The 17,149-nt window shown below is 40.7% G+C and overlaps 1 protein-coding gene across 1 annotated transcript; it reads right to left on the bottom strand.

The window, feature by feature from the left end:
• Positions 1-232: 232 nt before the first annotated feature.
• Positions 233-16,838, bottom strand: LOC145597372 (uncharacterized). Its single transcript, XM_081653527.1, has 5 exons — positions 16,583-16,838; positions 14,724-15,967; positions 5,704-6,562; positions 3,247-5,515; positions 233-628 (listed from the first exon to the last, which is right to left on the bottom strand). Exons 2-5 carry the CDS (start codon positions 15,880-15,882, stop codon positions 602-604), a joined length of 4,314 nt encoding a protein of 1,437 aa, XP_081509653.1. The 5' UTR covers positions 15,883-15,967; positions 16,583-16,838; the 3' UTR covers positions 233-601.
• Between the last annotated feature and the right edge of the window lie 311 nt (positions 16,839-17,149).

Below are 17,149 nucleotides of genomic sequence, written 5' to 3'. Positions count from 1 at the left end.
CAATTGAAAAATCCAAACTATGAACTAGGTCATGAAATTTCTTCATTATGGCTGAAGTTTCCCACTCATGAATAACATGAGATACTGTATTAAGCTCCAATACTACAATAGAGCTTGTGTGAAGCAGGTGTATGCGAAAGTGGATAAGCTGTGATGCCTGTAATCTTAATAAGTTTAAGATGGAAACATGATCCATATTACAGAAATTTAAGGGATTGATCACATCTTCATCTTAAAGGAAAGAAGAAATGCACTAACCAACTTTTATGAAAATCTAGACGATATACTGATATACATGATTAACAAGCTAAACAATCTTCTGAGGTCCAACTCTGGACAATCTTCTGACAAGAACCCTTGCCAAAGATCTTAAAATACCTAATATCTAGAACTCAGTTTCATGCTCCCTAAGAAAAATTTGTAAGCCCAAGGCTGGAAAAATAATGTCCTCCACATCGAGTGTACTTGCCAATATATAACTTAAAATTCTGAGATTTCAGATTGAGTCATCCAGCTGATGGGAAACCAGATGTAAACTTAAATTGATCTGGGCTCTTGTACTTCAGTGCCTGCGAATATGGCTGGGAATTTGGAGCCGACATCAACTCTTGTATTTACCGACATAACCCTGCATAAACCCAAAGAAAAGAAAAAAGGGGTTACTAGTTGACCTGAAGAAGAGGTTGGAAATAACATGAAAACTGAGAAATACTTTCGAGACTAGAGGGAGATGAAAAAGGAATTAATTCAAAATTGAATTGTAGTTTATGGATCCAATCTTGACTTACCATACATTCATTTTATAGATCCTAAATGATGTTCCGTTTGAGAAGAAAGGAATACGTTCACCAATGATTCAATGGATCACCCAAGAGGTCAGTGATACTTCTAGAAGTAAAGAATCAAACAAACTTGTGTGCCGTGAGAGAAACTCTTGAGCCAAACTAGGGCCTTAGGGGGCAGTTGGTCAATAACCCATCCATGGTGTTTGGTTCAATGTACAAAAGGCTCAAGGCACACCAAGGTGTTTCTGAGTTCCCTGTGCCTAAGGCGCGCCTCAGTGACAATTCAGTGTGCTTCATTGAAGTGAGGTGCATATAATAAACAATAAAAAGACTTCTGAAAAAATCTTTGTGCACCTCAGTGCGCCTAATCAAAATAGCCTCGCCTAGACCACACTGGTTTGATTCAATAATTTAAAAGTTATTTGTATTTAACTCTCAATATTTCTAAGGTATGGCTTCCCTAACCCATGGGAGGGACCTTTCGAATCAGAAATTAAAACAGGATTATATACCTCCGTCTCATGATGAACCTAGCATCATCCAGTTCAGAATGATACAATTTGAGGGCATGCTTGTTTATTTTAAGTTTTCAATAAAATTAGTAGTAGGAAACTAGAAAAAGATGTTTCCAGAAACCGAGGTAAGTTTGTAAAATAAAATTTTAAAAAAAAATCTAGCATAAACAACAGAACTTCTGATACCTCAGAACCCAAAAATAGAAACTGACAGTGATCAACTAGGCCCAAAGTTAGTCTAATTTTGGTAATTCTTCCTCTTTACTTTCTCTCTAAAGTTCGGTCACTCATCTATTGACTATTGTTCACTTATCTCTCACAAGATTTTCACCCAGCTCAACCAACAAGCAAAGAGTATATATTAACTTAACAAACCCTACTTTTCATCACAAGTTTACATCTAGCACTACACAATGTTGAGTGCTGGCTTCCGCACTGCACGGAATTTCGGACAATCACTTTTCACCATATAAGAAAAAAGATAAGAAATCATGCCAGCATATTCTACGTCATCAGTTTAAATTTGATGGTCAGCTAGTAATCTTTAATTGCTTTCAATTACCACTAATTTTACCACTATTACTTAATTATATCCTTAATTTTCGGGTCAACTAGCATTAACTAATTGAACTTATTGCTATTTGACACTTGCAGTTCACAGTATTTTGCTCAATTGACCACATAATGGGATCTGATACAATAATTTTACCACTTATTAGTGTAATTTTAAGAAGACCTTATGGCCCTAACATAATAATCAGAAAGATGGGAGATCCTGGGAAAGAGAAAGAAAGGAGGAGGTTGAGTATTCAATCAATCAACCAACATATGGTATTAGGTATGTGTTTTTGTTTCTAGGTATCACTATACATTCTAAAAGATTAAAAACATGGATTTGGTACCCCAAACCCAAACCTGATACCAGTACCACATGTTGGACCAAATGACTCGTACAAAGATACAAACTTCACTAGAAATATCAGATTTAAGAAAAACCTTTCTCAGATTCAAGTAGCCTACTTCTCTCTAGATGCAAAAACAATTGTTTATCACACATCAGCTGAAAATTAACTTTGATGCCATCATCCTACTCCAAAAGTCCATCGGTCCATCCAATCTCTTCCCCCAGTTTTTGAGCAACCAAAAGCAAGGAATCAGACAGATTACAGCAATAGTTCCAAAAAAAAGGGTAACATAACCAATCAAAGTTGACCTGACAATCCCACAACATTCACCCTTAAGACTTTCTGAACGAACATTCTAAAGTGGATTCATTTATCCAAAGACAACGTATGTTCTCTGTATGAAAGAGAATGAAAGGTGTATTGACAACATTAAGACCGTTCTTAAGAAAAAAACTGTTTAATTCACACTAAAGCATACTGAGCACAACAAATTCAATGACCAAAATGCAAAATTGAAGAGTAACATGCAATGCTTAAGGAGACTTCAACAGAAGACAAATAATAAAATAAGTCCATCTTAAATGCAAAGCAATGCATAATATGCCTAAATGCAAATAAAGAAATACGACAAGGAAGAGAAAGGAACAAGATTAAAATATTGAATCCATGTTTACACAAAAAGGCCATGAAAGCAAAAAGAACAAGAGATAAAAAGAAAAAAAAAAAAATTACTTTTTTGGTCCAAAGCTAACTGTCAAGTTTCTATACCACGTTGGAGTGTTACAATCCTACCAGGGTATATGATATACTCTAGAGTCAAGTCTGACAGATCAACATTGGTTGTTAATAGCGTCAAGGGAAAACTAAGCACCCAATGGTTTATTTACTAAGGAAGAAAAAAACCTATTACACTAGGTTGGTAAGAGTGCAAAAAAGTCTTCACAAGCAAGCCAACAAAGAGATTTTTCAATAAAGAGCAGAAAAGTCTCAAACATGCAACCAGATAAAATCATACAAATAATTATGGCTGTGAAAACTAACCTCCACTAGTTGCGTAAGTTTCCTCCGTGATGAGTCAATATAATGATCTATCTTTGCCTGTGATTTGGGTAAACGGTGGTTTTTCATAGACCCAGATACTTTATCAACAGTTTTCTTAACAATTGTCTTAAAAACTTCCTTGCTCATATTACCCTGACGCCATTGTGGCTTAAGAACCTCCTTTACAAAATTTGCAACTGCAAGTTTGAACAGTTTCATTGATCTAGAGTCCTTATTTTTCTTACTTCTCCCTTCTGACTTTACTTGATCAATCTCAATGTCACCTTCAGCAACATCCGCATCTTCATTGGGGCTGCTAGGGCTTCCGTTCTCAACAGCACCAACTTCAGCATCAGCTGTCTCCCCAAATTCATCGTTCTCCAGAGACGCAGTTGCAGCAACAGCTCCAACCACTTTCTGCTTGTTGTTCTCTTCCACATCTAACACATTATGACGACTGCTAAGCTTTAACATGATATCAGAGTTATCAGCTGCATGGTCCTGCTTTTGAGCATGCTTAATTGATTCTGAAAATGGATTTATGCTGTCAAACAAAGGATCATATTGGTCTCCACCTGAGTTCGGCAGAGTTTGTCCCCCAACCTTAGAAGAATTTGATGAGGAAATAATCTGCCTTGATCCATGATCACCAGCTGATTGTCCATCATACTTAATACCACCAACATCCCCTCTCTCTTGCGTAAAAGCAATAGAACTGAATCTGGTGCTTAACGGCTGATCAAAAGTTGAAGCATAAGGATTATAATGGGTGGAAATTCTTGATCCTCCTACATCAAAGAAATTAGATGGATTATCTTTGTCAAGTGTACTTGAAGAGTATCCAGGCATGGACTGAGACCCTCCAAGATGAGAAGACACACTACTCTCAACAGCGGTAAGATGTGGACCATATGGTGGTTGTTTCTGCTGTGCTAACAGATGATTCTGGAAAGATTGTTTTGAAGATTCACCCGCAAGATTTTCCCCAGGAAATGACTGAGTGTTCTTCACAGATGAATCCCCTTGGAATGACACAGGTTGAGGGGTCACCCCAGAAACAAAGGAGCTGGAAGGTACAAGGCTCTGCGTAGGAAACTGAGAATATCTATCATCCCTAACCAGATTGGGACCAGAAAATGGCTGAGCTGGAAAGCTGTTTGAAGGTAAATGGTATGTATGATGTGGAAATCCACCAACCTGAGAATGACCAGGTAGTTCACCTGGGTGGGCTCTCAAAGACATCGGACCTGGAAAGTCATTTCTCAAAGGAAAATTACCATGCTGAAATTGCAAGTGAGTACCAGGCATAGATGCACCACCCATATGTGGTGGACGTGGTTGCGGCAGGGTATTCCATGTAGGATTCGGAGGAACAGGATAATGAGACTGAGGTAATGGAGTTTGATATAAGGGACCACTTTCAATATTAACAGATTGAGGAGGAAAACTAACTGAGGGAGCCAACAGATTTGGTACTTGAGGTGTATTTGTTGGTTGTTGAGGCACGGGAGGTGGTGGTAGATGGGAAACCTGATGAGTGAAATCTGGCGCAGAAGCATTTACTGTAGATTCATTAGGCATTTTGACCAGATTTGGCTCATTCACGGAAATCCCTAATGGAGAACTGCCCGTCTTTTGGGACTCTTCCTCAAGTCTGTCATTTGCTCCAGCAGAAGTTTCAGCTCGAGAAAGATGGATCACTTGCTCAGTAGCTGAAGGCATGCTAGATGATGGATGTTCCTCATATATAGGAAGCTGAGGAATGAATTCACCTGATGAGCCCGAAACCTGATCTTCCTTCATAGAAACAGCACATTGATTAACATCTGTACTGAATTTTTTGGCATCTGAAGCACTGGGACGCACAGCATCATCTATTAATTCTGCTTTATTTCTCTCGTCATCACATGTCTGTGAAGCCAAATCACGATTTTCATACTTATCAAAATCTAACTGCATTCTCTCACCCTTTATCTCATTATGTCCATGAGGTGATTTCATGCTGGCACTTCCACCATATTTATCAGGATTATCTACACTACCCACATTTTCAGTCTGGTGCTGTTTATTGTTATAACGTCTGGAGTATTCATTCTTATCTACCTCGACATGCAAATAACGACAAGAAGCTCCACGATAACACCGTCCTTTAAGGAAATCAAAACATTCCTGTGTTTGAACCTTTCCTCGTCTCAATTTCTCCCCACGAAAATCACCTCCGGGTCTGTAAGGAGATCTGCTTCTACTTCTTCGTCTCTTTGGAGACCGGCTTATGCATCAGGAAGACAGGAACAATACAAAGATCAATCTCATGCACCAAAAGTACCCAAAGTACAAATGCAAAGAGGCAATGAGACATGCAAGGCCAAAAAAATAAATAAAATATGTAAATATATACATACCGCAGTATGCCTACCTACTAAAACGACAACATTTTATGGAAGGCAGGACATATACCTTCTAGATCGGCTTCTTCTCTCCTTCCTCCTGCGAGGACTTCTTCGAGGACTTCTTTTCCTCCTCCTATCAGATGGTGATCGGCTACGACTACGGCTACGACTTCTATCTCTTCTACCACGTCTTCGAATATGGTGAGCATCTTCGGACTCACTTTCACTACCACCTTCCTTAACCAGTCTGCCAAATTCATCAACTTTTACAGCAGTAGGGGTACTCTTTTTGTCTTCTTTTTCAGCATTTTTAAGTGAAGAAACATATTTTCCATGTAATGCAGTGTTAGGATTGGATCCTTCAACCCTATCATCTACGCTATCACTTGCATATTTTCTAGACAAAACTGTAGTTGATTTTTCCTGAAGACCGTCTTGAAATGATTGCAAATCATCTCGGTCCTTATTTAGAGCACTCTCTGTACAAGTTGTGAAAGACTGATCCAGTCCTGTTTCAGGTGTCTTACTGCTCTTTGAGTTCATGTTGCCATGCTCCAAGTCGTAATGTGAGCTTAAAGCCCCAGATTTACCATGGGGTGAATCTGCCATGATCTTAACATTTTCACAAGACAGCTTACCATCACCATCAGAAGAATCATCAGATGCATAGTTTTGTATAAGTCTGAATGGGCTATGGATATCAGTGGGTTGACCACCCAGCTTTTCAGGCTTCATCTCAGCACTAGTTTTATTTTTGACAGATGGGCTTGATTTTAGGGAAAGACTGTTACCTCTCGAACACTGCAAATCATTTTCATTCTCTTGCATTTGTGGTTCATACACGTCTCCAGCTAAAACAGGCTCTGGCTCAACATCTTCAACTGAATGATAAACTCCATGCTCTTTATCAGATTGTGTGATATCATCTAAAAGCCACAATCAGCAACAAAGCATATATAAACATTCTGGTAAGAATAATTTAAATTTGAAACGATAATCTAGGAAATTTTTTGGAATGAAACCCACGAGTTGGCTCCTCTAAGAAAGGAAGGACAGTTGTAATATAAATATATGACTATACGAGATATGCAAAAGAATTCATAGAAACATTAGAATGGCTGGATGATCACTAAAAGCTTCATGAAGACAGGGAGGCATTTATAAATTAATGCAACAATCTAAAGAGAAAAATGTCATTTTACATCCCTTTATATACCATAGCTCATTCTCTTTAGAATTGTGGAAAGAAAATTTATTTTAAAGGCGATTCAGAAATCAGCTTCTGTAGCCCAACTGCAGTGACCAAATTCCCAATTGTTAAGAAAACATGTATCAATGGTAAAATATCATCAACTAAAGGAATCAAAATAGATACGGACACAAAGAACATTTTTAAAAATAAAAATAAAAAATAAAAAATAAAAAATAAAACCTTTTCTGCCCCAGCTTCAAGCACTTTAACAAGTGCATGAATGCTGCAACAGAATTAGACAGCACAGTTCACAATGTGATAAAAAATGCAGACAACAACCAATATACAAACATTATCATAAATGATACCTGAAAAAGTGACAAGCAAAGTGAATTGCTCCACATGATTCCAAATGTGGCATTCAAAACACTTAAAGCTCAGATAGAGTCAAGCATGCTAGACATAGACCTCAAGTTAATTAAGAAGTTTCCAATTCAATATTCTAGTTGTCATCCTGCTGTATGATAAAGCTGAAGCTGCACGCCCCTCCCTCAGTAACAATCATTTCAGTAGATCCCAGAAGAGAATTAATATTTAAAACATGCAGGAATTTTGGTATCTCAGAGTTCACTAGGAGAAATTAGCACTTAGGTAAGGATGGGGACAAAGTTCTGAGCTAAGCCCAAAGGTATAGACAAACCATTACCGTCTACACTACTTGAAGAAAGTGGCCATTGAGGTTTGGTCATTTTCCAAGGAGGCGGAATCACCGGGTCAACTAATTTGGTTTTTTTTTTTGGGTGCCAAGGTAACCTTTTAAAATAAAATCTAAATATAAATAAACAGAGGTTTCTGCTATGAATTAGATTTTCAGTATAAATTTTGTAGAGAAGAAAACAGAGTAGATCAGGGAAGAAAGAAGATAGTATGTATTGATATTCAACAATGAGCATCCAATACACCTTTCATTTGAGAGGAAAGGACTCTCCCAGAGATAATCACACTCAATTAACAAAATGCATGATCATTACAGCAGATTATTCCCCCCTAATATAGACTAAGCCAGCTCAACACTTTGCCTAAAGATTCCCCTTAATCCATAACAAACTTTCTTAACAGAATTATTGCATTAAAGACTCTTCTACCCTTGGCTTGCTTAACTGATTCCACTCCCCTTGCCCTGCTTCTTCCTTGCGTATGTGACCAAAATAGGAGGCCTGAGCTGATCTCTAGCAATACCTCCCCCAAGAAGATTCACCTTGTCCTCAAGGTGGAAAGCTGGAAAACGAGCCACAATATCATCAAAGGGTTCCCATGTTGCTTCAGTGTGTGTGAGATGCTGCCACTTAATGAGTACCTCAACCAAAGTGAGAGCTCCTTGCTGACTGTTCCTAATCCCCAGGACAGATTCAGGTTGCACCTCAAGGATCAAGTCAGCAGTCAACTGAGAAGGCAAAGGAGATGGTGTGTGACCTTGCCCAACGGACTTCTTGAGCTGTGAGCAATGGAAAACAGGGTGTATTTTTGACCCCTCAGGCAGCAGCAACTGATAAGCGACCTCACCCACTCTCTTGACCACAGGATAGGGACCATAAAACCTGGGAGATAATTTCTGACTGAACCTCTGTCCCACAGATTGCTGACGATAAGGTTGTAGCTTAAGAAACACCAAGTCCCCCACCTCAAAATGCCCTTCGCGTCTTCCTTTGTTCTCATAATAGCGCATGAACTCTTGTGCTCTAACCAAATGAAACTGCAGCTCATCTAGAACCGCATCACGTTCCAACAATTGCTCCTCCACCGAGGCAACTGCAGTACTACCCGTAGAATAACGAACAAGGTGAGGTGGATCCCGACCATAGAGAATCTTGAAGGGGGTAAAATTTGTAGCCGTATGAAAAGAAGTATTATAGCAGTACTCTGCCCAAGGAATCCAAGCAGACCAAGAACGGGGCTTCCCATTAATAAAGCAACGGAGGTAGGACTCGACACCCTTATTGAGCACCTCAGTTTGCCCGTCAGATTGGGGATGGTATGCTGTGCTTCTTGCCAATTGTGTCCCATGTAACTTGAAGAGCTCGTTCCAAAAGATACTCAAAAAGACTTTATCTCTATCCGACACTATAGTAGAAGGAATCCCGTGCAACCTTACTACTTCCTTAATGAAAACTTGGGCCACCATAGGAGCAGAAAATGGGTGTTTAAGAAGAATAAAGTGACCATACTTCGAAAGTCTGTCCACTACCACCAAGATCGTGTCCCACCCAGCAGATTTTGGAAGCCCTTCAACAAAATCTAATGAAATGTCCTCCCAAACTCTCTCCGGAATAGGTAGAGGCTGCAAAAGACCCATGGGAGTAAGAGAAGAAGTCTTATTTTGCTGACAAACAAGACAAGCTTGCACATAACGGGTAACATCCTTCCGCATCCCCAACCAATACCATTCAGCAGCAAGGCGTTGATAAGTGCGAAAATCCCCCGAATGGCCCCCAATAGGTGAGTCATGGTACTCCTTAAGCAAGGCTGAAGTGAGAGCCGAGTGTTTGGGAATAACAACCCGACCTTTATACTTAAGAACATCATTGTCCAAGGCAAACCATTTAGGAACCTGAAGTCCCTGCCTGATGTTGTCTGTCAGCTTACAAATCAAAGGGTCCTTGTTAATATGAGCTTGGAATGTAGCCCACGGCACCCCACAAGAAGAAATCATTGTAGCACAAGTAATGTGGGGAAGTAATTCACGAGACAAAGCATCAGCCACCACGTTGCTTGAGCCGGGTTTATAGTGAATATCAAAAGTGTAGCCCAAAAGCTTACCCACCCATTTTTGGTAGGCTTGACCCACCTCTCTTTGCTCCAACAGAAATTTCAAACTCTTTTGGTCAGTGCGCACAATGAAATGCCTTCCCAAAAGATAGTGACGCCACTTTTCCACAGCCAACACGATTGCCATCAACTCTTTTTCATATATAGGCTTGGACCAAGCCCGGGTCCAAGTAACTTACTGAAATAAGCAATGGGATGCCCACATTGTAGCAGAACCGCACCCACACCGTGACCACAAGCATCGGTTTCCAGAATAAAAGGTTGTGAGAAATCGGGTAAAGCAAGGATAGGAGCCTTTGTCATAGCCTCCTTAAGAGCGACAAAAGCTTGAGTAGCTGCTGGACACCAACCATAATTATCCTTCTTAAGCTGCTCAGTTAAGGGATGAGCAATGTGAGCATAATTTTGGATGAATTTCCGATAATACCCTGTCAATCCCAAAAAACCCCGAAGTTCCTTCAAATTTCTTGGACGAGGCCACTCCAACATTGCTTGAATTTTACTCTGGTCAACTTCCACACCATGGCCAGAGATAATGTGGCCTAAATAAGCCACACGCTCTTGCCCAAAATCGCACTTCTTGCGGTTTGCATACAACCTGTGAGAATGAAGCACCCTTAAGACTTCCTCTAGGAGCCTCACATGTTCCTCCTTAGACTTACTATAAACCAACACATCATCAAAAAACACCAAAACGAACTTGCGAAGGAAAGGTCTGAAAACCGCATTCATCAATGACTGAAAAGTGGCAGGGGCATTCGTTAGCCCGAAAGGCATTACTAGAAATTCGTAATGTCCTTCGTGGGTACGAAATGCAGTTTTATTCACATCCTCCTCGCGGACACGAATCTGATGATACCCCGACTTAAGGTCCAATTTAGAAAAAACACAAGCGCCATACAATTCATCCAAAAGTTCATCAATAATGGAAATTGGGAATTTATCAGGAACAGTACATTTGTTTAAGGCCCTATAGTCAACACAGAAACGCCAAGATCCATCCCGTTTTTTAACCAACAACACGGGGCTAGAATAAGGACTAGAAGAAGGTTGAATGATACCTGCCGTGAGCATATCATGTACCAAACGTTCGATCTCATCTTTCTGGCTTTGCGGGTATCTATAAGGTCGGACACTAATGGGGTTCGTGCCTTCCTTCAAGATGATTGAGTGCTCAATTGAGCGTCAGGGAGGCAGCCCTTCCGGCATTGCAAACACCTCACAGAACTCATGAAGGATCTGCTGTAAGAATTGTGGCGCCTCATCTGAAGGTGTATTACCCGAAAATTCCCCCACCAAATGATTTAATTCCACCAAAAACCCATACCCCTCTTTCTGCATTGTCTTCATTATAGCCTTAAGTGAAATTCCAGAACGACCAAGAGAGTGATCCCCCTGCAATGTGACCGTCTGATCACCCAACTGGAACTTCATCAATTGTGTCTTCCAGTTGGTAGCGATAGTGCCCAATTTTTCGAGCCATTGAAGACCCAAAATTAAATCAGAATTTCCCAGAGGAAGGAGAAGGAAATCTTCCACTATTGAGAGGCCCTGAACTTCCAATAACACCGCCTTACACACCCCCTCCCCTTGCACCGCCTCACCGGTGCCCAAAGTCACAGCAAAACTCTTAGAATCCGACGGAGGAATTCCCAATTTCTGAGCAGCGACGGTGGAAATAAAATTATGCGTGGCCCCTGGGTCAATCATCACCACCACCGCTTGGCCATTCACCGTCCCTCCCAGGCGCATGGTTCGTGGATTGGTGATTCCCATCACCGAGCTAAAAGAAACACCAGGGATTGTGTCGGAAAAGGGAAGAGGTGTGGTTTCGACAAGGGGTTGGGGGTCTACCGCCGGCTTCTCCCTAATATCCATCTCAACTTCCTCCTCCAAGTCGTCACCCTCCTCCACAGTCAAGAGAACACTCAACCCACGCCGCGGACAGCGGTGGTTGATGTTCCATTTTTCATCACAGCGAAAACAGAGCCCCTGCTCTCGTTTGTGCTGAAGTTCGGACTCCGACAACCTCCTTATTTCTCCGGCAGGTTTAGGGTGGTAACGGTTAGTGTTTGGGTGTGGTGAAGTGGAGTTTGAGTTAGCTGGGATCGTGTTTGGGGGGTGATAGGGCTGGATTTGGGTAGAAGAAATGGGTCGGGTCGAAGGAAACGGGGTTCTCCAAGTGGGTAGCTGTCCAACAGTTCTGGGCCTTGGGCCCAAACGCAACTTCTCTTCAATCCGCCCAGATAACTCCATTGCATGATCCAACGAAACCGGGTCAAGGATCCGAACCTCCACCTTAATATCCTCCTTTAACCCGTTTATGTATTGGCCCTTCGCAATCTCTTCTGGAACTCCTTCGATCGGAGCAAGGAGTTCAATGAATCTCCTCCGATAATCCGCCACCGTTCCAGATTGGCGATGAGCGAGCCACTGCTCGTGGAGGGTGCCAGTGGCGGTGGTGCGAAATCGGCGAAGTATCACCTTCTTCAACGCCTCCCACGACAGGAGAGGGTGTCTCCTATGCTCCCACTGATACCAAAGCAAGGCGTCGCCCTCTAGCGCGACAACCGCCGCCTCCAGCTGGTCGTCGGCCGTGAGTCTGTAGAAATGGAAGAATCTCTCCGCTCTGAGAATCCACCATCCGGGTTGGTTCCGTCAAACAAGGGTAAATCCAACTTCCGCAACCTCCAAATCGACTGACCTCCTTGCTCACCACCACCTCCAGACACCAACTGAGACGGTGCTCCCGCAAATGGGTTGTCCCACTGATATGGTGGCCCATTCGCGGCGACGGTCCGAGGCTCAGGACGGGGCTCAGAACGAGACTTGTCCTGAATTGCAGCGATTTGTGCTGCGATGTCAGCTCGAAATGACGCCAACACCGAGTTAACCTCATGAGCCACCTGCGACGGCACTCCGGCAATCTCCTGCTCGAGCAAATCCAAACGCTGCGCGTGAGTTAATCGAGCCATAACTTGCACAGGTAAGGTCGATTGCTCTGATACCAACTTGCTATGAATTAGATTTTCAGTATAAATTTTGTAGAGAAGAAAACAGAGTAGATCAGGGAAGAAAGAAGATAGTATATATTGATATTCAACAATGAGCATCCAATACACCTTTCATTTGAGAGGAAAGGACTCTCCCAGAGATAATCACACTCAATTAACAAAATGCATGATCATTACAGCAGATTATTCCCCCCTAATATAGACTAAGCCAGCTCAACACTTTGCCTAAAGATTCCCCTTAATCCATAACAAACTTTCTTAACAGAATTATTGCATTAAAGACTCTTCTACCCTTGGCTTGCTTAACTGATTCCACTCCCCTTGCCCTGCTTCTTCCTTGCGTATGTGACCAAAATAGGAGGCCTGAGCTGATCTCTAGCAGTTTCATAAAAACAATACAGGATCTTGAATCATTTTAGGGAGGAATTAGCGCCTAGGGAAGGATGGGGACAATATACCGAGCTAAGCCCAAGGGTATAGAGTCTAGACAACCAATTACCTCCACTACCAACTTATAGAAAGTGGCCACTGTGGTTTGGTCACTTGCCAAGGCAGCGGAATCGCCAAGTGCCCAAGTCAACTAATTTGGTTATTTTGGGTGCCTAGGTAACTGTTTACATTTAAGTCTAAATATAAATAAAGGAACAGATAGTTAGAGCTCATAAAAGAGTTCAATCCATACAGTGTCAAGACCTTTATCTCATAGTTCACTAAAAGAAATTAGAACCTAGGTTACAACTTGGAGAAAGTGGCCACCTTGGTTTGGTCAATTGACAAGGCGGTGGAATTGCAAAGTCAACTAATTTGTTTTATTTGGATGCCAACGAAACCTAAGTTTTAACTAATATACTTGGAGAGAGAGAGAGAGAGAGAGAGAGAGAGGGAGGGAGGGAGGGAGGGAGGGAGGGAGGGAGAGAGGGAGAGAGAGAGAGAGAGAGAGCAAAGACTACAGCTACGCAAACATCATTCATTACATTCTAATAAGCACAGACAATGGAGGAGCGTATGACAAGGAAAATCATAAGACATAGTAAGCAGTAGTCTAGTGGGCGTGTTGGACAAATCAAACCACATCATAAAACAATCTACATGCACTTCTCAGTTCATGCAGTACTAACTCTACTAAGTAGATTTAATTACTACACTATGTTTATGCTCAAAACCTTAACTGCCAGGAGAGTTATTGCTTCATTATGTGGATGTGAGATCAAACCATCATATGCACAACTTTGGGGAAGGGAAGTAAAAAAACAAGGGAACATAATGAAACACTTGTCCTAGAATTAAAAAGATGTAAGGTGAAAAACTGAAGATCAAAGGAGAAATCATACCCACAACATAAATTATGATTGTCAAATTTCAAAACATGCAATGCTAGACAAAACACATGGAAGACCATCACTTTAAGGTACAAAGCACACTACACCATCGATTACAAAGGAGTGTTTACAACACAGAACTAAAATTAAATAAGCCCTGAGGTGACCGCTTCATCGATTGTGTCATATAGATAACTTTGAAGTTTAGGTAGTAATATTGCATAGACTAGTTTAATGTACTGCCTCTGTCCCCAATTCTCCTCATGTTGTATAACTTCCTTTTTTCATCTAAAGACTAGTTTTTACAATTCTATTTCAGAAAAAGGCCCCAATATCATTTATAATCACTTTTTCCATTACCAAAAAGTTAGGGCCTTGCACTCTCACATTCAAAAACAAACACTGTCTTCTATCACATCTAATTTTTCAGTAAATTAATATCCCATTATCGCTATTCACATCTGCTTTCTTAATAAAACAAAATTTGACAATCAAGCTTATCACCTAAAAGGGCTAAAACTATGTGTCATGTTAAGTGTCAAAACTAAGGTAGGACAGAGAGGAAATTTCCTCCACATTCAAGAAAACTGACATAAATGATAAGTTCCAGGCATTACAGAAGTAAATGATCTTAATTAAAATGAAAAATAAGATATAATCAAAGTATGATAATATGAAACTCAAGACCTTTATTTTTAAATTAATAAAACACATTTGCTAAAAAATTGGCACTAACCTTCCATGTCCACATCAGAATCTGCAGGTGAATGAGATGTTCTCGCATTGGGTAAAGAATTAGGTCCTGCAGAGGGCTCACCATCACCATATGTATGAGACAAATCTCTCTGGCCTTGACCTTTGTGCAAATCATTTACAAGACCACATTTCTTTTTCATCCACAAGAAATATTCATGGGAGCATAAAGCTTCGCTTCCCGGATCACCTCCAACTAAAAAGTTGAACTCTGGATTTCCAGATTCTTTCTTACGAGCCATTTCTTCAAATTCCGGCCCATTCTTAGCAATAAACTGGCACAGGACTTCAATATTACGAACAACGTTCTCATCCGCTGGCTTAGGTGGTGGAGGAGGAAGATCCAGCAAAACACTTTGTTTTAACAATACATCCTCATCAGAAATTGGAGTGGCACCACTTTTGTGACTATGAGTGGTGACATTACCACTAGTTTCAGACACAAGAACTTGTTCAGATATGGGATCATGCCCTGATTGGGTTGGTGACCCCGAAGCTGTATTTGTGGGTGCAGAAAACTTTCCAGGAGAAGATGAGGAGCAGGCTGATGGAGGAGGTGGAGCCCTAGGTGGGGGAGAGGGTGGAAGAGGCGGTGGTGGGGGACCTAAGGAAGACATATGAGACTTTGAGCTTTGTTGTTTAACAGAATCAAATTTAGCAGGGGAGAAATGACCAGCAGCTGTTGGGGGTGGTGGGGCCTGTGGGGGCGGTGGTGGAAGTTGCATATAAGGAGGTGGTGGTGGAGCTCTAGGAAGACCCATAGAGGGAGGTGGAGGAGGGGGAGGATTGGGATTGGGACTTCCAGAAACAAAATTTTGTTGAGTAGGTAGATAAGGAAGTTGAGCGGGGGATCCACTATGTCCTGTCAGAGGTCGATGCATGTAAGGCTGACCAGTGTTCGAAGTAGAAACTGGAGGACCTTGATGCGGCATGCTTGGTGGAGCAGGAGGAGCATTTAAATAGGCAGGCCCACGAGGTGGACATGGAGTTCCACCTTGTTGAACTACAGGTTGCAAGGGAGCGGCATTCCCCGGCTGGAAAAGTGAAGGTGAAGGATGACCAGCAAGTTGTTGCTGATAAGGAGCCATTGGTCTTTGAAGACCTTGCCCAAACTGGGGAGCATAATTTCCTCGACCATACATAGCCTAATACTACTACTACTACTCACAAAATTGCAATTAAAAATAAATCCCCCACAATCTTTGAATTACGCCAAATTACTAGTCCCTGCAACAAGAAAATCACAACTTTCTTGATGGTAGTACATCATTACAAACCCAACAGCAAAAGTATCAATTTTGCCAAGTAAGTAAGGAAAACAGAGATTTACTAAACAGACAATAAATCAAAATTCAATTACATTTGCACGGTTTTGATTATCGAAACAAGAAACTTGTAATACCACAAAATTCATAAGCAGGAAAGAAAAATAGTGATGATATCTTCTCAGCTATGGAAGTATTAATTATAAAAAACAACTCATAAAAAACAAGTAGAAGCCAGATTTCAATCTATACACAAAAGGCAAAAACTATCAAATTAAATTAAAGAAATTCAGCCAAATTACAACACAACTTTAAAATTAAATTCACTCAGTACACAACAAGCAAGAACTAATCTCACTCTCTAATTGCCAATTCATCCCAAATTATTCTATACGAAATTGCATGAAAATAATAATTTTGAAAAAAAAAAAAATCAATCCCACAATCATCTAAAACCGCACACTAAATGCTTCAAATTCGAACAAAATCTCAAGAATAAGAACCAGGAAAAGATTATAAATTTAATGATTTTTAGCTTCAACGAATTAAAAAGGCGAAAACAAAATGGTAAACGTACCGCATAGCAACGAGCAGCTGATAATTCGAGTAATTGAGGAAAACCCTAACTTTTGAAATTGGGAGGAAAGAATTAGGGTTTTTGAGGGTCGGAAAAATCCCTAAAAAGATGAATGGTGTGTAGTAGAAATGATGATTTGTGTTGTTAACATGAAACTCTTTTCCAATGGCTAGATTGTGTTGCCCTCAATTTTACTGCAGAAATTGGAAGGGGTGAGTTTTTTAGTTCAAAAAGAAGTGCATTTTTTTTTTTTTTTTTTTTTTTTTTTTTTTTTTACTCTTTGCTCTTCACACTAAGGTTTTAGTCTGAAAAGATGGATGAGAGTTTGATTTTCGGTTTGAATTTGGTTAATCGAGTCTGAATTTATATTCGTTTATGGATTGTGAGTCCATTTCATTCTGACGTGCCAACGGCTTCCATTCAATCCTATCCAATTAGGTAATGTGAATACGATCCAAAATTCATTCAATAATTAATAATATGGCATTTGCTCGGTCTTTCATAAGTAAGGTGACTTATATATTATCCTTAAATAATTCCACCTTTGATGGTATTCGTCTTAAACTA

The sequence above is a fragment of the Chenopodium album genome, chromosome 20, assembly GCF_948465745.1.
Source record: "Chenopodium album chromosome 20, dcCheAlbu1.1, whole genome shotgun sequence".
Taxonomy (NCBI): domain Eukaryota; kingdom Viridiplantae; phylum Streptophyta; class Magnoliopsida; order Caryophyllales; family Amaranthaceae; genus Chenopodium; species Chenopodium album.
The sequence above is the reverse complement of the archived record's forward strand: the minus strand, read 5'-3'. Positions and strand labels throughout refer to the sequence as shown.